This window comes from Silurus aristotelis (assembly GCF_946808225.1).
Source record: "Silurus aristotelis genome assembly, chromosome: 6".
NCBI classification, from domain to species: domain Eukaryota; kingdom Metazoa; phylum Chordata; class Actinopteri; order Siluriformes; family Siluridae; genus Silurus; species Silurus aristotelis.
The window spans coordinates 29,577,237-29,598,821 of NC_139579.1; the positions used below are offsets into that span (position 1 = coordinate 29,577,237).

The window sequence follows — 21,585 nt, forward strand, 5'->3', positions numbered from 1 at the left end:
ATTGGGCAAAAGATTCGAAACGCAAGCAAAAGGGGAGGAAGCTAAGAGAAGCTAAGGCTGCATGCAAAACTATTCTAAAAAAAGAGTGTCAAGTGCCAAGAAGTAGGAAGGAAGGAAATCTACTAAGGATGCAAACTTCTCATCTATCCCAATTTTTTAAGGCGCAAGATTCCATTAATCTTCCAAAATACATTTATATGAGATGGAAATTGCACCTTAAACAGGGTGGTGCAGGGTCATGGGAAATTTTGAAACTAGAAGTTGGTGGCCCTGTGTCATCGATAGTTGTTTGGAACCAGTGTAAGCTTGTTTATAACCCCTTGCCATTAGTTATAATGGAGCAGTGCCTTTATAACAATGGTGATAGTGTGAGGGAATTTTAGTTTTATTACTAGTTAGGATGTCATGATCGTGTCCCGTCTGCTCTTGTGATTACAACACGGTATTCTCTGGTGCGGGAGCCACTCAACACCACCTGGGGACTTCTTTTTAAAGGCTAAACCAACAAAACAAATGGGACATGATCATGACCACCTAACTGGTTTGTTTGTTTGTTTACTGAGTTTTAACGCCATGTAAGCTTCAGGGTTATAAACATGGCAAACACAAGGTCAAAAATTACAATCCTACTAACTTCAAAATTTCTCCTGCGCCACCCTTTATAATAAAACCTAAACCGCGTTTCTTATAAGACCATATATTGATTTTAACCATTTTGTTTCATTACACAATAAACGGCAACATTTCAGAAGTGAAATCAGTATTATATCTAATGCAGAGAGCTTTCTAAACGCTTTTTTAATTTCTGCAAAGCCACCCACTGCTGCACCCAAGTCTGGAAGTGTTTTAAAACTCATCACCCGGGAAACTACTGGATATGCTCAGCTGAATCGAAGCACAAAGAAAAAAAAGTTACTGGAACCAAAAATCATTTGTAGTCTGTCCAGTGTAAGAGTGTGTGTGTGTGTGTGTGTGTGTGTGTGTGTGTGTGTGTGTGTGTGTGTGTGTGTGTGTGTGTGTGTGTGTGTGTGTGTGTGTGTGTGTGTGTGTGTGTGTGTGTGTCTGTCTGTCTGTCTGTCTGTCTGTCTGTCTGTCTGTCTGTCTGTCTGTCTGTCTGTCTGTCTGTCTGTCTGTCTGTCTGTCTGTCTGTCTGTCTGTCTGTCTGTCTGTCTGTCTGTGTGAAATCTAAATATGCATAATTCCAACATAAAGCTACAAACCCCGAGGCAATATCTTCTGATCTCTGTGTGCTTGTGTGTGTGCTTGTGCGTGTGTGTGTGTGTGCGTGATGAGAGACATGATATTTTGCGTGTAATCTGACTCTCCTGTACCGGAGCCAAGCCTTGATTTTTCAGTAATGCTAAAATGTACTAATGCACAAGGGAAACCACATCACAAAACACACACACAATCAAAGCAGGTGATGGAAAGAGCCATATACAAGCCCCTCCCTAAGGTGTACGCAATCCACGCGCAGGGAACGAATCCCTCACGCTCGCACACTCACCATTTTTTCGTACATTCCACCATCAGCTCCTGATAAGACGCCACGAACTGGAATTTGGACGCGTGCTTTCCCACACGCTGCAGTCTTTTCCACACTGAAGCCATTATCCCAAAGTGATGCTCCTGCTGGTGATTAAGAACCAGTTCTAATCCGGATGCTCGCCAAAGTCCTTCTTTTGAACTAATTGCGATTCAGATGCGTCCGGTTAAAGAAGCGTGCTCCTCATGTACGTTCATTGCTGACGCGTGAAGGCAGCTGGAAAAACGCAGAGCGCCATCAAGCCAGAACGAGAGGATAAGAAGTGGCAGTATGATGATAGAGCGATACGCTATTCACACAAAGGACTCTGCTGGCTCCGGCACACCACATACTGCAGAGCGGAGAAGTCCTAATCGCAACTCGGCGTAACGTACTCCATTATGTCAGAGTCAGTAAACCTGCAGAGACAAGAGGGAGAAATTTCATGCAGGGCTTTGTAGGGTGAAGGTGGGGAAAGTGATAACACAATGGCAAAGCAATTGGACTTCAGAAGGTCATAAATTCATATCCCAGCCCCGCCAAGCCCAAACTGCTGGGCCTTTTGTGAAAGGCCTTAACCCATCAAACACTTGGTTGTATAAATAAAATACATGGGTGTTGGACTAATCGGAAGGTTGTAAGATCAGTTCCCAGCACCACCAAGGTGCCAGCGCTGGGCCCTTAAGCAAGGCCCTTAAACCTCAATTGCTCAGTAGTGAAAATAAGATAACGGATGGTAGTACTATAACTAAGACCACATTCAGCTCGAAGTAAACTTTGGGATTGCGTAGCATCTCTGGATGGTCTTTCTGTCTCAGTGTGTACAGCAGTAAAAGACCTTGGTGTGATTATTGACTCTAGTCTTTCCTTTGAGGCTCATGTAAATAACATTACCAGAATTGCCTTCTTTCATCTTAGAAATATTGCTGAAATAAGAAATATGATGTCATTACAGTATGCAGAAAATTTTTTGCATGCTTTTGTTACATCTAGATTAGACTTCTGTAGTACGCAGTATCTGAGTGAACTTCTGTACCATTATAATTCCCCACTCCTACTTAAATCAAAAGGTGCAGGCTATTTATTGGTACCTCGGCTATTTGTTTCTTACTTAGGAAAAGGAGCAGATCTGGAGGGATCAAAGATAGAGTGTTTGGTTGACCGTGGTGTGGTGGAGATCCGTCATGTCTCTGTTACGTTCTGGCTCTCCCTTTTAGATATGCTGCTAGTCTGCAGCAGTGTCTTTAACTTTTAAACTTTCTAAACTCTATGCATATTCACTATGTAGCAAAAAGGATAGGAGAGAAAGTCTTTCTGTCTGTAAGGGATGGAAGTCTTGACTTTTATCCCCCTATACTATTGGAAAGAAACATACACACAGACACTTGAACAGGTATTTGAAAAGCTTAATTAAAACCACCTGCAAATCCCTGGGTGTCATTTTCTGATATATTACAATGGCCATTCATTATGTGGCAAAGAGGATGGGACAGAATGTCTTTCTTTCTATTAAAGACATATTAAGGATAGTACTGGATTTACATATTAGGCTTAATGATGGATGAGTAGAAATAATTTTTCCCTTCAAAAACTCTATACATGTAGAGTGAGGAAAAAAAAAGGCTCAGAAAATCAGTGTGGATCTATCACATCCAAGGCATCTACTTCTCAAAGGTTTGCCAACTAGACAGCATCCAAACACCAGGACAGCCAGGCACAATAACTGTTTCTTCCCCAAAGCAATCTCATGAACAGTTAAATGCTCTCCTAATTGTGAAATAATTTTTATTTATTTATTTTGCTTTTTGTGCAATACCACTTTTTTCATGCTATTTTATTTTTTTTAAATACATATGTAATTGACATTTCTTTTATTTATTTATTTTTTAAGTGCAATAAACCTCATTTATAAAACTAATTTTTGTATCTTTACATTTTATTATCTGTGTTTTGCTCTCCAGGCTGCTCTCAACCTGCTCCCTACTCTCACCACAAATCACAATATCATCCGCAAACATCATAGTGAACGGAGACTCCTGTCTGACCTCGTCCATCTACCTGTCCATCACCACTGCAAACAGAAAAGGGCTCAGAGCCGATCCTTGATGCAGTCTTTCCTACTGCACACTTCACTGCTGTCACTATGTCCTCATTCATGTCCTCCACCACCCTCACATACGTCTCTGACACACTTGACTTCCTCATACAATACCACAACTCCTCTCTCGGCACCCTGTCGTACGCTTTTTCTAAATCCACAAACACACAATGCAACTCCTTCTGACCTTCTCTATACTTCTCCATCAACATCCTCAAAGCATACAATGCATCTATGGTGCTCTTCCTCTGCATAAAACCATACTGTTGCAGATATACCATACAGATGGTCACCGTATGTCATCTGGTCCAACCGACTTTTCACTCTTCATCCTCTTAATCGCTGGTCTCACTTTCCCCTTGCGAATCCTACCCACTTCCTGCTTCACCATCAACACACCATCCAACCCTTTCTGTCTCTCATTTTCCTCGTTCATCATCTGCTCAAAATACTCCCTCTATCTTCTCAACACACTCTCCTCACTAATCAACACATTGCCATCTCCATCCTTTATTGCTCTAACTTGCAGCACATTCTTCCCAGCTCGGTCCCTCTGCCTGGCCAATCGCTAGAAATCCTTTTCTTCTTCCTTAGTGTCCATCTTCTCATACAGATCCTTATATGCCTTTTCCTTGGCTTTCGCCACATCCCTCTTTACCGGCTGCCACATCTCTATGTACTTCTGCATACTTTTCTCATCTCTCTCTCTCTCTCTCTCTTTCTCTGTCTGTTTTGCCTACCTCTTTCTCCTTATGCTCTCCTGCACTTCCTCATTCCACCACCAAATCTCTGTCTTACTTTCTATTTCCAGATGTCACACCAAGAACCTTTCTAGCTGTCTCCCTTATCACTTCTGCAGTAGTTGCCAAATCATCCAGCACCTCTTCACCACCACCGAGCCCCTGTCTGACCTCTTTCCTGAATCTCATATAGTCCTCCTCCTTCAGTTTCCACCATCTTATTCTTCTTTCAGTCCTCACTTTCCTCTTCTTCTTTTTCACCTCTAAAACCATCCTACAGACCACCATCCGATGCTGTCTAGCTACACTGTCCCCTGCCTACACCTTAGTCTCCAATCTCCTTCAGGTTGCATCTCCTTCATAGAACATAGTCTTATACATCACCCTATAATCCTCTTTATTCTTAAAATAAGTGTCACCACTGCCATTTCCATCCTTTTAGCAAAATCTACCACCATCTGCCCTTTCACATTCCTCTCCTTAAAGCCATACCTACCCATCACCTCGGTTCCCTTCACCTACATGCCCATTAAAAGTCTCAATCACCAATCTTTCATTCCTAGGTACACCATCTACCACTTCATCTAACTCACTCCAGAATGTTTTCTTCTCCTCCATCTCAAAACCCACTTGTGTTGCATAAGCACTGATGACATTTATCATCACCCCTTCAACTTCCAGCTTCACGTTCATCACCCTATCAGAAACTCTCTTCACCTCCACTACACACTTACTGTACTCTTCCTTCAGTATCACCCCTACACCATTTCTCTTTCCATCCACACCATGAAAGAACAGTTTAAACCTCCACCTCCAATGTTCCTGGCCTTACTCCCTTTCCACCTGGTCTCCTGAACACACAACATCGCTACCTTTTCTCCTTTATCATATCAGCTCCCTCTCTCCCTTTACCCGTCATAGTACCAACATTTAAAGTACCAACCCGAAACTCCACTCTCCTACACGTCTCCTTTTCCTGCCGTCTCTGTAGACGTCTTCCTCCTCTCCTTCTCCTCCTTCAGCCAACAGTAGCCCAATTTCCACCAGTACCCTGATGGTTTACGATACCTGTGGCGGTCGTTGATAACCTGGGTCTCGACCGATCCGGTATGAAATTCTGATTGGTGATCCGCATATTTGATTTGGCACATGTTTTATGCTGGATGCCCTTCATAACGCAAACCCTCCCCATTTATCCGGGCTTGGGACCGGCACTAAGAGTGCACTGGCTTGTGCAACCCTAATGGCTGGGTTAGTTCACATCAACAATGATGGAACTGTAATGAATGGACATTTGGTGCCACCCAGAAAAAAATGACAAGTATATGGGAAAGAAATAGGTCCATTGTTAAAAGTGTTTTACAAACAAAATTTAATTGAATGTAATGGAGATCACCTGCAAAACCCCGAGCGTAATTTCATTGGTGATGCTTTTTTAAAAACAAACGTTTATATAAAAAAATGAATTGTCTTTGACTTTAATGAGGGAATATAACGGAATTATGATGCAGGAATATCTATGAAACATTATTATGATCATGCGCGTGTGTGTTTTGACAGCTGAGTATCTCCTGTAGCCTCACAGAGACAATGTGAGCTGCATGAGACACACCCTTGAGGTAATAACCCAAATCATTCACTTACTGTAGGGGGGAAAAAAAGGAAATTACTTACCATTAGAATGATCCAGAAACCAGCTGTGGAGCTGTAGGGCTATGGAGATGTTGGGCTTTTCCCAGCTGTTTAGCTAAACTGCTAGCAAACTTACCACTGTATCCGCTCCCTGCCTACTAACCTGGTTAGCACTAACCCTACCTGAGATATGCTAAGCTAATTAACCCTGCAATTACTATGCCCACTACCAGCACGGCTAATCCAGGCGTGCTAGCTTGGTCCAGGGAAGCTAATTGCTCGAGCCCGTTAGCTGGCTGTTAGCATGGAGCTAATAAGTACTCAGCCTAGCCAGGTAGCTCACCACCGCTATCATATCATCCTGAGGTGGAGGGTGGAAGGTAAGGGAATAAATATCTACACTCTCCCGGATAAAACAAGCTCTGGAGAAAGTGTTCGGGGAAAATAAAAACCAGGAATTCGCCCTCTCTGCAAAAAGAGACAGGGGGAAGAGAAAGCTAACTTCCCGAGGCTGGAGCAGCGGAATTCCAGCCGCCTCGCGCACAACAAAACTCTCTCTCGACCCACCGTCATCCACCGTCCAATCCCGCCGCGCGCGGCTCCCACGGCTGCACGGCTTGTGCACTTGCGTACTACGTAGGGCGCCACGGGTTCGCCGGGTGGCGCAAGCGCGTTCGCGCACTGCTTAGTACGCTAGTGCGCGTCAGGGTCCCTCCCCGGCCGCTGGGAACGCGCGTGTCAGCGGTTCCTATTGGCTCCCAGGTTCTGGAATATTCAAATGAGATTCCCCAACACCCCCGCCAGGTGGCCTTCGCTCGGGATCTCGGGGTCCTATTGGTCGGTTTGGGGTGTCGATCAAACAACTCAGTCCCGCCCACATTGTGAGGTAGATAGACAGAAAGACAGACATGAATTAATATATACATCCAATATATACATGCTCAAAATGTTTTTTATATAACTACAGATAGATAGATAGATAGATAGATAGATAGATAGATAGATAGATAGATAGATAGATAGATAGATAGATAGATAGATGCATACAATGTGCATAAATAAATACTCTGAAAGAAAATAGATAAACATTGTTTTTTTTAATTGTTTTGAATAGATAATTCGATAAACAGATATGCATATATAAATACATTCTCAGGAAAAAAAAAATATTTCAGCCAGATATTTATTTATCGATAGACAGACAGACAGACAGACAGACAGACAGACAGACAGACAGACAGACAGACAGACAGACAGACAGACAGACAGATAGATAGATAGATAGATAGATAGATAGATAGATAGATAGATAGATAGATAGATAGATAGATAGATAGATAGATACCACCACAACCACCAGAAACAAAATAATAATAATTTAAAAAAAGTATTACTTAACTATACTGTATTCTCTTATTACTGCACTAATCCACTCAAACAACGATAAAACTGTGTATCTACATAAATAACACATAAATACGTGTTAAAAAGGTGTAGTTTATTACCAATTTTTCAAAACAGAATTTTCACAAAATATCAATCAATATCAATACTTATCAATATTCAAGAGTTTTAAACAATCGGTCACACCAGACAGTCACATTCTTACTCTGTGCCCATGGCATACTGTATGTAATTAAAGGACATGCAGTAGGGAAACCATTACAGATCTACCTCCTGTTCATATACTCTTAGTACTTTAGAGACCAGGTGGCACATACTACTGTCACAAGAACACAGTGTGTGGGTGTGTGTGCTTATTCCTCATGAAGATTACAGAGAGACGTGACATATGTCAGAATGCTTTGAAGTGATAAATGATATGGAGAAAAACTCGGACATGCTTGTGGTTGGGCAGTAGGATTGAAAAAGTACGAGTTCTTGTGTTTTGTGTGTGTAAGGGGGTATATACGAGATTGTAAAAAAAGATTTCTGCCTTTTCTTTATTGCAAATCTCTTGTGAAAAGTATATAATTCGTTCAGTGGAAGAGTTTACACACTTCTGTTACAGCTTTGAGTTCAATGTTCATCACACACTGTCTGACGTAACAATACAGTGTGTACTTAAACAGCTTAATCAAAGTTTTTCATCATACCCATCCTGAGTCATCTGTTCATCTGTAACAGGTTCAGACAAAGTAAAGGCATGCGTTTTATTTAATATACTGTTCAAACATCTGTACCTTTGACTCAATAATAGTGTAATGTTTGATTATTGCTGCTTTGTAATACAACACTGCGAAACATTGTCATGTTTGCCATCTAAAGAAATTGCTTTTTTTTGTTTGTTTATTTTTATATTTATTGAAATATTTATTTGCAAATTGCGTTCTTTCAAACTGGAATTAGAAGGGAGTGAAACAGTAATATAATGTAAGCACACAGCCTTCTGATCATGTGAAGAACCTCACACAAGTCTAAAATACTCAAAAGAAATTTGCGAAAGAAAAAAAACAACTTAACACAAGAAATGTTTCTGTTTTTAATGAGATGAGTCTCAGTCTCTCTCTCGCTTTCACCTTCCTGTGAAATCCCATTGGTCAGTGGGAAAAGGAGAGCGTGGCTTAGTGGGAAGATAAACATCCTGCCTGTAAACAATGCCACAAACGTACTCTGGCACAGAAAAGGAAGGAGCTGACACCCAGAGGACCCGTGTGCCACGGAAAGAAAATACTCATTTATAGGGTGATGTGATGTGTCCCGACATGAAATATATATACAGTTACCACCAAAAAAGTCATTATTATCCAGTCAAATTGTGTTTCACTATGTTTTATCCCTTTAACAGTTTTCCAACAGGTTATTTCCATAGTCTTTAATCGTTTAGACTTATGGTTATATATCATTATAGCAGTGAAAAACAACAGAATACAACTCACTAGCAAATAACAAAAAAAAATGTCATGTTCCTAATCACAGGTTTACCTGTTACTAATCATTGAAAACATCTTACCATATCAACCATTATATGCTTTTTCTTGATTAAATAACGGGTGTTATCTGACTATGTAATGTTTGCCAAACAGTTTTCTGTGAATGTGTTTCTTTACACATGACAACATTTAATAATGTAATGAATAATAATATCTTACAGCGACACAATTTTCAGAAAATCAACAGTTTCTGACTAATCAGATTTGAGAATTCATAACGGCTGTGCTCTAGTTAAATAAACCATTTTGTTCAGAGATTATTATATACTAAAACTTTATATATATATAATTATAATATAGTTCCTGTATCTTAAACAACACGTGCAATAACAAATAAGATAAAAAAAAAACATGCAATATTACCTGTGTGCAATATTACCTGCAATACATGTGTAGTGTTCTCTTTTTTTTTCTTATTTGTATTTATACATTGTGTTGTGTATTTACTGTATACTATAGTATGTGTCTATTCTTTTATATATTTGCATTTATTTATTTTCTTTGCTGCTGTAACAGAGAAATCTCCCCACTGTGGGACGAATAAAGGTATATCTTATCTTATCTTATCTTATATTATATACAATAATTGAGCAACTTTAGCATTAGTCATTGATTAACTGATTATAAGTCCTTTTTCTTCTCTTTCTTTATACTTAAAATTAAAAAAATAAAATGATAATCGTATTAACAGGAATTTCAGAGTAAGTATCCAAGTCATTTCTGGTTTTATTACACAGTGAAGTTGGTTATATTACAGTACACTATATGGAAAATATGTATTTTTGAGCATTCCATTCCATATTTACTTCCCATTTTCTGTTAGAGTAACATCCACTCTTCTGGGAAGATGTTCCACTAGATTTTTGAAGTAATTTTATGGAGATTTGTGCCCATTTAGCCCCAAGACTGTTAGTAAAGTCAGGTACTGATGTAGGGAGGTGAGGAGGACTGGGGTGCAGTCAGTGTTCACATTCATCCCAAAAGTGTTCAATAGGGTTGAGGTCAGAGCTCTATAACTCATGGAAAGCATATCCTCATGGAGCTGGCTTTGTACATAGGTTTGGGTCTCCTAGATCAAGTGAAAGGAAGATTTAATGCTACTGCATCCAAAGACATCTTGTACAATTGTGTGGTTGTAACTTTGTGATAAGTAATTGTGTGGTTCTTACTTTGTGATAAGTATGCAAACAAATGGCTTAAAACATTTGGACCATAAATCTTGTATCATGAGTGTGATTCATAGATGAAAACATACAGAAGAGATAATTCTCCACATTTTTCAAAGTGCTTGTTTGTGTGTATGTTTTTACCGAAGCCTTCTGAAGTCTAGCATTGCAAGCTTTATGTAAATAAACCATGTTTTTTTATCTCTTTTCTGAAGGGGAAGTCTTTAAAACTTCACAAGAGCTGCAGCAAAACTGGTATGATTCACAGAGTATTGTTTATTTTAGAAAAATTCAGTGTGTGTTTAAATACTATACACACGATTGCACGTGTGATTGCGTCACACCCAACTCATCATGAATCCACCCCGACAGTGATAAACACTTGTGGAAAAAGGCAGCTCCATGAGGATATGGTGTACATGGGTTGGAGTGAAAGATCTTGAGTGGCCTGTTATAGAGCTCTGACCTCAACCCTGTATATAATTGTAAATCTTTGGAATTGTAAATTCATTAGATTTCCTACATACAATGTACATCTTATATTGTAAGTTTATATATCTAATTTCTCCACATATATTTTGCTTTCACTTTCACACATCTATCTATCTATCTATCTATCTATCTATCTATCTATCTATCTATCTATCTATCTATCTATCTATCTATCTATCTATGGATTTATACTGATCTATCACTCAATCTATCAATTTATCCATCAACCGACTTATCAACGTATCTGTCTATCGATGGATCCATTTATCTATCTATCTATCTATCTATCTATCTATCTATCTATCTATCTATCTATCTATCTATCTATCTATCTATCTATCTATCTATCTATGGATTTATATGGATCTATCACTCAATCTATCAATTTATCCATCAATCGACTTATCAACGTATCTGTCTATCGATGGATCCATCTATCTATCTATCTATCTATCTATCTATCTATCTATCTATCTATCTATCTATCTATCTATCTATCTATCTATCTATGGATTTATATGGATCTATCACTCAATCTATCAATTTATCCATCAATCGACTTATCAACGTATCTGTCTATCGATGGATCCATTTATCTATCTATCTATCTATCTATCTATCTATCTATCTATCTATCTATCTATCTATCTATCTATCTATCTATCTATCTATCTATCTATCTATAAATTGAGCAATCTATTAATTTGTCTATTAATCAATTGATCAATTTATCTGTCTATCGATCCATCCCTCCATCTATCCATCCCTCCATCCATCTATCTATCCATATTTTAATCTATCTATGTTCCCTTTTTTAATGAATGCGAAAGCTGCCTGCACCTAAGACCTCCTCACCTCACCTACATCAGTACTTGAATGAGCACAAATCTCCACAAACACACACCAAAATGTCTTGCTTGTGTGTGTAAAAATATTGCAAATATTTTGTACTTGTTTATGATTTAACCCAGTGCTTGTGAACTTTACATTTCTGTAGTCTATTTCACAGACATCTATAATATATGCCTAAGTCAAGCATCTACTCTTCCCAAACCTCAAGTTCTCATGAACCTCAGGAGTTGTGATCCATCAGAGCACCTCTGAGACCTCAAGATGGATCAAAGACATCTGTAAAGCTCTTACAAACAACTGTGTGTTGTGTTGGTTATGTGTTCTCGCATATGTTTCTTCATGGTCTACATACAGACATGAGTACTTCAATGTATGTTCCTGTCTATGTGTGTGTATATTTGTGAATGTGTACCAATTGGACTCAGGTGTGTTTAGGAACCTGCACAGATTCCTGAAGCACATCACATCTTGTGGGAGGTTTTGCTTTATTTCTCTCCTCTGGCACTTGCTGATGAAGAACACATGTCCAAGCTTAGCTGAAATAAAAGATGCAAACAGTAACACACTGTTCTCCTTTAATGGACATTTAGACTCTTCTAGCACAGCTTCGGGTTTAGGAACATTACTTAATTGTGCCAAAAAAAACATTAAGAATCTATTAAAAACAGAAGGAATTCAAAAGAAGCCAAGCTACATTTTTAAAGAAAAAAAGAAATTTGGCGATTCGGCACTCGCCTCACAGAAAAATGTGATGTTTTTGTCTACATATATTAACAAGTCTTAAAGTAAGAAATACACTGTATGACCAGATATATGTGGTTTTTACCCAAACTGTTACCACAAAGATCAAATGGCATGGCATTTACATAGTAGCATTACATTTCTTCTTCACTTGAACTAGGAGACCCAGACCTGTTTTTTATACCAATGCTCTTGCGCAACACCAGCTCCATGAAGATATGCTTTACATGGGTTGGAGTGGAAAATCTCCTGCTATAGACCTCGGACCTCAACCCATTTTTTGGGGGGGATGAATGTAAATGCTGACTGCACCCCAGGCCCCCTTATCTCAACACCCTTGAAATCCCCATATGCACAGAGTCACAACTGGCTCAAACATTAGGGATAAACCCTAAATTATTAGAAACAAACATATGCACTCATATACATACATATACATCTCTTTATCTCTGTAAAGCTGCTTCGAAAACATGTTCAATCTCCGAATAAAAATGAATGAATTGAATTGAATTGAAAGTAAAAAGATGGTTGCATGTGATGTTTAACTATTGTAACCAAAATAAATAAATAAATAAATAAATAAATAAATAAAAATCAAAGACCACACCCCTGGCTAAGATTTGGGGTCCTTAGTCTGGCCCTTAATCTTGTTTACTCTTTGTATTTAAGGGCACAATCTTTCATTAACGATTAATGCATTTTAATAAAAAAGATAAATCAATAAATATAAAAGAACTAAAATTAAAATCTCCAACGCAACACATTTATTTACCTACTTTCTTTCGGCTTCTCCCATTAGGGGTCGCCACAGCGGACCATCCGCATGTTTAATTTGGCACGTTTATACGCTGGATGCCCTTCCTAATGCAACCCTCCCCATTTATCCGGGGTTGGGACCGGCACTAAGGCTTGTGCAACCCTAATGGCTGGGGTTGGTTCCCTGACCGGGGATCGGTATATATATATATATGAAATGAGGCGATATCAAAAAGTTAGTTTTATAACATCAACAGATGACAGGACAAGGCTGCACACACAGTCACAGGGAGCACCGACTTTCACAAGTCAGTGTGCCAAAAGACATCATCCTGTGTACATCGCAAGCTGTGCGACTGGTGCTATTCTGACCACAAGCATACCCTGTCACTGCATTCTTCTCACACTTGCTGGAAACATGACGCCACTACTGCACCCAATCTACTCAAATTTGGCCCCTGAGGACTTTGCGCTCTTTCCTGAAGATGAAGAATCAGTTTAAAGTTCGCCATTTTGACACCATTAAGAATATCCAAGGTGCTTGACACTCTCTGTAAAGAAGACTTCCAGGACACATTCCAGAAGCGGCAGGAACGCTGGGAGCGCTGTATCGCTGTGCAAGGGGACTATTTAGATGGTGATAGTGTGTAAACACTTTTATGTAAACAGAGATAGACCCAAAACCTTTTGATACCACGACATATACAGTATAATCTTCATACATGCAGAAAACTCTTATTGATCCAGACACCAAAATTCCCTGAGATAAGATAGAATTTTATCCATCTCCAAAAAATATATATATATTGCCAGACTCCTTAAGATGACGAGAAAAAAAATATATAAATGAAATATAAATGAAATATTCTATATATACAAAATGTTTTTAAAAAATTAAGCTGCTAGCAAACTAAGAATAACAATAAAATTGTTATGCCCAGGAAATTATTTGAAATAAAACTGTTGGTTTTGAAAACACACTCACACACACTCACACACACACACACACACTTACACAGAAAGTCAGTTTGCAAGGGACTGAGAGAGAGAGAGAGAGAGAGAGAGAGAGAGAGAGAGAGAGAGAGAGAGAGAGAGAGAGAGAGAGAGGAAGAGAGAGAGTGGGAGAAAAATTAGCCAAAGACAGTACAATAAAGGCGACACTGCACATGTGAACACTGTGTTCTGGTATTTGTGTGCGTCAGATTCACTGAAGTACACAGAAGTATGATAAGAATGTTGCCATGAGGCGATGCAGAGACTTGCCTTCTCTTTCCTTTGAGGAGAATTTATCACCTCAGGCAAAACCTGTAACACACACACACACACACACACACACACACACACACACACACACACACACACACACACACACACACACACACACACACACACAATCTAAGCATTGGCCATAGCTCTAAATGCAGGTCAGGCAATTAAAGTACATTCATTGATTACATAATCCACCAAAATTACCACTTTAGCTGAAGAAGCAGAAATCTCTACAAGCACACTCCAGCATATACAGGAACATCTTCCCAGAAGAGTAAAAACTTATTTTAAACAGCAAAATGGGGACTAAATGTGTAATGTGATGCTCAAAAAGTACATACGAATCTTATGGTCAGGTGTCCACAAACTTTTGATATAGTATAGTGTGTATCTAAGTCAGTCCTTTGTTTAATAGTACATTATTTTTAGAAACATTCTAGATATTATAGAGCATTTCAGTTCAGTTCAGAAGGTATAGGGTCAGTGGGGTCAGTGGGGTCAGTGAGACCATCACGGTTCCTTCAACTGTTTATCGATTAGACAGTAAAAGAGCAACGTGACTCACCTTACACTGCTGGGCAGATATTTGATTTGCTCAAGTACGGTAATGTATACTTTAGGCTGTAATAAGATATTATTGATCTAACAAGAGGAATAAGTGCATGTAGCCAAGGCAATGAGAGGGAGGGAGGGAGAGAAAGAAAGAGAGATTGAGTTTGATTTTTAAAAATATTATTTATAAAAAAACTCAGTAAAAAAAACACCATAAAAAGCTAATTTTTTAATGTGGGTTTATGGTTACTCCAGCACTGGTGTGAAAGTTAGTTCACCATTAGTTACAGAACACAGACCATCATTACAGCACCATTCAATTCCAAAAGTGTCAACTGTATTAGATTGTGGTAATTAAAATCAACAAGTATTCTAGCTTTTATCACGTTCTTCATTATCGGTACAATTTCCTGTCCAGCTTTCTGTCCAGTGTTCTTTTTTTCCTGTTACACAGCGTGTTTTGCTTTGCCTACAATAAAATGAATTGGTTGACAAGTATATTTCTGTTTCACAATGTACTTAAAACAAAAAGTTGCTTTGTAAAAATTACTCCTAGGCGCGTACGTAATAAACTAAACAATAAAATAAAATATCTAAAAATAAAACAATGATAAATTGTTTCTCTCTCTAAACGGAAAAGGACATAAATCACTGTTTATTTATCTTAGTTGCAAATAATTCACAGCTATAGCACCATGTAAAATTCTCCACTGGAGATCACCAGCCCTTTTAGTCATTGGTGGTTTGTATAATACTCTCCACACAGGTTTAACGTTTTCAGGACTCGTTAATTTGTCACGCCACACTGTGTCTGCTCGGCCTTTTGTTGATCACTTTTACAATGTTTCTGTAGATGACTTTGCCATTAATCGTGCAAAGATTTAGAGTGTTGTTCAATGTTTAACAGTGGGCTACTGAGGCTTGATTGTTTAAGTGCCTTTACACAAAGACATCATTGTAATGTCTGGGAAGGAGTCACTAGCATCAGGGACTGTAGCACCTACAGTAGGCTCTTTTGGGTTTAAAGCTCCAGTCAGTTTGTTTTGGGATTTTTGTGTGTATTGTAGTGATCTGATCCCCAAGTGTGATGAAACAGTTTTTGCATCTTCAAGTCCTGCTTTGTTTACGATGTCATTTAGCTGCTGATTTGACAGTTGTTCAGAAGACGATCATTGACGCCCTGCACATGGAGGGTAAAACACAAAAGGTCATCGCTAAAGAAGCTGCTGTTCACAGAGTGCTGTATCAAAGCACATTAATGGAAAGTTGAATGGAAGAAAAAAATTTGGTAAAAAAGGTGAAACAAAGACCATTTAAGAATATGTGGAAATTCACAAAGAGTGGACTGAAGCTGGAGTCAGTGCTTCAAGAGCCTCCACACACAGACGTCTTCATGGGCTACAACTGTCGCATTCCTTGTGTCGAGCCACTCCTGAACCAGAGATATCATCAGAGGTGTCTTACCTGAACAAAGGACAAAAGGACTGGACTGTTGCTCAATGGGCATCTTTTTAGATAAAAGAAAAGTTTGCATTTCATTTGAAAATCAGTCCCAGAGTCTGGAAGAAGAGAAGAAAGGGACAGAATCCAAGCTGCTTAAAGACCAGTGTAAAGTTTGCACAGTAAGTGGTGGTTTGAGGAGTCGTGTCATCTGCTGGTGATGGTCCACGGTGTTTTATCAAGTCCACGGTCAGCACAACCGTCTACCAGGACGTTTTAGAGCACTTCATGCTTCCCTCTGCTGACCAGCTTTATGGAGATGCTGATTTTTTTTATTGGTCTAAAGTAGTAATTTTCTGAGATACTGAACTTTGGGTTTTCATTAGCTGTAAGTCAGAATCATCAAAATTTAAATAAACAAACACTTGAAATATATCAGTCTGTGTGTGATGAATCTATACAATATACAAGATTCACATTTTGTATTAAATTACTAAAATAAAATTAACTTTTTAATGATATTCTAATTTATTAAGATGCACCTGTATATTTTGCCACAATACCACCGTTGTTGTAAGGAGTCATAAAAAAAAGTGGCGTTAGACCCGTCCCTCGGTGTCAGACTCGTCCCTCGCCTGTTAAGGATTTCCAGTACCAGTGTTTTTATTCAGGGCACACACAAGGCGGCCAATTTTTCCACAGCTAAAGCATTTCATTACCGGTTTCAGATGTTGCATAAACAGAGTTACCAAATCCGTCAATTCTGATGCCAAAGGACATATTAAGTGCGTGTCTGCATTGTTTTTCAGAACAATGTAAACTTGTCTTTGGAAAGACACAATCTGTCTTAGTATTGGTGATTTACACAAGAGAGCAATTTTCCTGATAGGTGAGACCAGCTTGCTAAAAAAAAAGATCTTTGCTAGACTTTCATCTTTATCAAAAGGAGGGACGTTTGAGATAATATTTTTATTTGAGGGGCTGCTGAGCGGGAAAACACGGGTTCTAGGCAGTCATCAATTTTAATTCTTGTTTGGATCACTTCATTAGCCTTTTCAATCGTGCTTAAAAAGAGCACAATGGTGGTGTTCATCCTAGAAGCCATAACTATGTTACTATGACCCACAACTTCTCCTACTGCTAGAGCACACTCCTCTACTCCTCTACACTCACTTTACACACCACACCCTCACTGCATGACGCCGGGTTAAGCTTTCACAACTCATCCTACACAATCCTATCGCGTTTCCAACAGAGTCTACACACCTACCAAACTCTAAACTATTTGCCATTTATAAAATACACAAAAAAACATATACAACAGACGTACAAAAAGTTAAAGAAAAGCATGACCATTGAATTAAGCTCCGCCCACTCGCTCCGCACATGCACAAGAGAGATAAAGAGAGAGAGAGAGAGAGAGAGAGAGAGAAAGAGAAAGAGAAAGAGAGAGAGCAAAGGCAATAGACAGTCCATGTTTAGACAGTGATCAACAGAAAGAGAGGGAGAAAACGAGAGATGATTAAATAGACTGTGTGTGAGAGAGAGAGAGAGAGAGAGAGAGAGAGAGAGAGAGAAAGTGAGAGAGAGAGAAAATGACAAAATAAATAGTCCCTGTCAAAAGGTAACAGTACGAAGATTTAATTTGACCAAACAAATATATAAATGTCCAGATGTTCCACTTTATTCCAACTGAAAATTCTCCCTCAGCATGAAGAACAGTTTTACACATTCTCAGCATCGGAGCAGTTCATTTCTCCAAACATTAAGATAAAATACTTTGCTGTGCCTCTCTCTCTTGCCAAAGAAGTTCTTTACTAGTTGGAGATCTCTTTTTGATTTTGAGATCCAGTTTCTCCCAGAGCAGTTCAACAGGATGTAGGTGCAGTGACTGGGCAGGTCATTTCATAGATAAATCTTCAGACCACTGTTTTCTCTTCAAATAACTCTCACAGAGCTCGGACGTACACTTCAGGTCATTTTTGAGTCTTGTTGATTGGTGAAGTCCATACGAAACTGCATGGTGTTGAAGTATGGAAGTCATGTTGGTTTATTATTCCTTTCACCTGGAATAAGTCCCCCACTTTCCCTGCTCCAAAACAACCCCAAACCTTTATGCTTTTACCTCCATGACTGTAGGGGGCAACAGTCTGCCAACATCTTTTCTCCGGTTCTCATTATGCTTTGCTTCAGAATGTCACAGTACATGTTGTTCATGTTTTCCTCAATGAAACGCAGCTCCCCAGTACCAGCAGCACTCATGCAGCCCCAGACCACGATGCTACCACCACCATGATTGACTGTAGGCAAGACACATATCTCAAGCAGCAGTATCTTCAAATAAAAAAAGATAAGCTTGAAATCAGTTTAAAAATGATGATCATATCCATTAACCTGGTCCTGATTTAAACCTTTTTGCAGCGCAAACAAGGAACATTGAGAACTCGGACAAAAAGAGGAATGAATTCAGAATAAACCTCAAACTGGAGCCAACTCATGCACATGGGAAGGAGAATGGGAGGAAGTAATCGAGGCGTGTGAGAGAACCTCTATTACTTGGTGCTTGTAGATGGACATCATTTCCTTTCTGCAGATCTGTACCGAGGCTGGAAAACCAGCACAGCAGTGTGTCTGATTTATACACTGTACATCACATGTGTGGAACTTTATGCTCATTAGTAGATGTTTGGACAGTTAAACCCATAAGAAATGGAAAGGGGGGGGGGGGGGGAGAACTTTAAATGATATATTAAAATTAGTAGGTGCGCTATACTTTTCATGAAATTACCACCGCCCCCTTGTGGCTGAATGAGCACAACGCTCCACAAGCACACTCCAAAACAGTGAACATCTTCCCAGAACAGAGGAGTTTGTTAACAGCAAATGGGAATTAAATGTGGAATAGGAAGTGGATTATTTTAGAAACCGCGAATAAACCACAATCTTCTTTAAAGCACTCGTTACTGATTCAAGGGATGTTAAAACAAGCCTCTTGCAGTGAGTAAGGCAGCAGGTTGGTCTGATACTGGCTTCTTTATTTCTGCAATGGGGACACTAACAATAAAGAGTCTATAAAGGTAAAGAGTCTATAAAGGTAAAAAGTTCAATATGTAAAAATCCTCAATATGAACATGCAGCAAAATCTTTTAGTAACTAAGTGATTGTGTGACACTTGAACCAGCAGAGGGCGCTGTTGGACAGCAGTGTTTATATAATTGTATTATTACACAGTATTTAATAACAACTGGATATGTTAGTCGCAGCAAACTTTCTTGGCTTGAGAAAGTCAGTCTGGAATTTTGAAACATAAGCTTGCAGACTCAGGGAGGTTTTGGATAAAATGCAGGCAGCTCTGTCACTTTAAAGTTTCTGTTAATATTTGGAGCACATGTTCACGCATTATATAACTTTCTTTCGGCTTCTCCCATTAGGGGTCGCCACAGCGGATAATCCATATTTGTGATCCACATGTTCGAATTGGCACATGTTTTTACGCTGGAAGCCCTTCCTAACGCAACCCTCCCCATTTATCCAGGCTTGGGACCGGCGCTAGGAGTGCACTGGTTTGGGGTTGGTTCCCTGACCGGGAATCGAACTAGCCCACCAGGGAGCCATCTCATTATATACATGTAGTTGAAAGAAATACTGAGCCAAAATGGCTACCATTTCGTACACCATGCAATTCCATCTGAATTGCGGCTCATTGGAACCAACTTCACCATACAAGACAATGACCCTCAGCGTACCTCTAGCTCTGTAAGCGTTATTTAGAGGGGAAATATCCATCATGGAGTGAGCTACTCAGTCACCGCACTGAAATCCTACTGAACTGCTCTGAGATGAACTGGATCACAAAGTCAGAAAGACATTTTCAACTAGTGAAGAACGTCTTTGGCAAGTCCGTGTGTAAAGCTGTTCTTCATGCTAAGAGATAAAGTTTAATATCTGTACATATAAAGGAGCATGCATCTCTGAAAAACCATAAAACTAGGTCTTTCTGCACTTTTGACAGGCACTGTGTATGTGTAGAAATGAAATGGAGCAGAGAATGAAAAGTGGAGGCATTAGTAAAAAGACAGGAATAATAGAGATACATTTAGATTGGTAATTCTATTTAGATTGAAAGTTTTAAAAGCTTCAACAGGTTTTATACCTAAAAGGCAATATGGAGTTTTGATTCATTTAATCTTCCATACAAATGTTCAATTTTGATCAGTTAGAAAAGTAAAAAATAAAACTAGCACAGGCTGAGGGTCTGAATCTCACTGTATCTTACATACTATAAGAACAGTGCTTCCCTCTAGTGGTGATCCTGTGTTCATGTCAGATTTAGACGAAAGTCTGGGATTTTATTTTTGGTTTGGTCTGTTTAACTTGCATGCATCACTGTAGAGGTCACAAGTGTGCAGCTAGTAACAAATATTACACTAAAAACAGGTTTAAATGTACGGAAGTCCTAAGAGGCCATGTATTTAAATGAGTTTTTCTTTCCCGTTTCCTCGTGATCACGAGTTCATTTTCTTGTGATCTCGACATAACGATAGTATCAAAGGCTTCTTTTACCAAAGGCAAAGAATGTGTGTTCCATTACCATCTGGAAAGTTGTACAGGGCCATCAGGTCACACGAACCGAGCAAAGTACAGCTTCTTCCCAATGCCAAGCCCAATAAATCTCGCCCACGAACCGGTGCCATATCATCGATATGAGGATGGATGAAACTTTGATTAAGCAAAGAGTCTTGTGATGAAAATAACAATAGAAACATTATAGCCATAATATATCATTGTACTTTGTACAAGTGAAATCTTCCAAGATCTCAGTGTTTCCCTATACAGCATTTAGCACATGTCTATCAAATATACCTATTCCAGCAAGGCCTCATAGTCTGCTCAAAAACATTCTTAAACAAACAGCATCATAAATGCTGAGGAGCAAGCAAAACTAGACCAGGGACCAAGTTCGAGAACTGAATCATTCAGCGTTTTGTTATAATAAACATCCAGTAGAGCAACATTTCATCTATTATTTATCCACCACCCAACATTCAGTGGCTAATTTTGGGTAAATGTTTGGGTTCTTTTCCAAACAAAAGAAACAACGGTTAAGTCTGAAGAGATAAGCTGTAGAAGCTTTAGGAAGAACTGTAGCTTCGGCACACACAGGCAAGGAGTTTTTCCTGAAAGACATGCTGCGGAAGTGAAGCATGGTGGTGGTAGCAGCATTACGCTGAAAGAGTCACTTTTGACTTTATATTTTCCTCCAGAAGACTAATCTCTTCTAGACCTCATCACTGACCCGGTCACGGCAGACTCATTGAACAAAACAGACATTTGGATAACGGGCTGAACAAGGAGTAACTGTGCGGAACACGCAGAGGAAACCTGTAAA

The 21,585-nt window shown here is 39.2% G+C and overlaps 1 protein-coding gene across 8 annotated transcripts in view; it reads right to left on the minus strand.

Annotated features, from left to right (window-relative positions):
* The window catches only part of ehbp1 (EH domain binding protein 1), a 163,147-nt gene extending 156,412 nt beyond the window's left edge, over window positions 1-6,735 (minus strand). For 4 of the 8 annotated variants that reach the window (XM_083544554.1, XM_083544553.1, XM_083544550.1 and 1 more), the window contains exons 1-2: window positions 6,038-6,735; window positions 1,508-1,944 (exon numbers count right to left, since the gene is read on the minus strand). In XM_083544554.1, coding sequence (XP_083400680.1) covers window positions 1,508-1,611 — 104 coding nt within the window. In that variant the 5' untranslated portion in view covers window positions 1,612-1,944; window positions 6,038-6,735. The remainder of the gene's footprint in view (window positions 1-1,507; window positions 1,945-6,037) is intronic. The other 4 variants (XM_083544556.1, XM_083544555.1, XM_083544552.1 and 1 more) reach the window with 1 other exon arrangement.
* Between the last annotated feature and the right edge of the window lie 14,850 nt (window positions 6,736-21,585).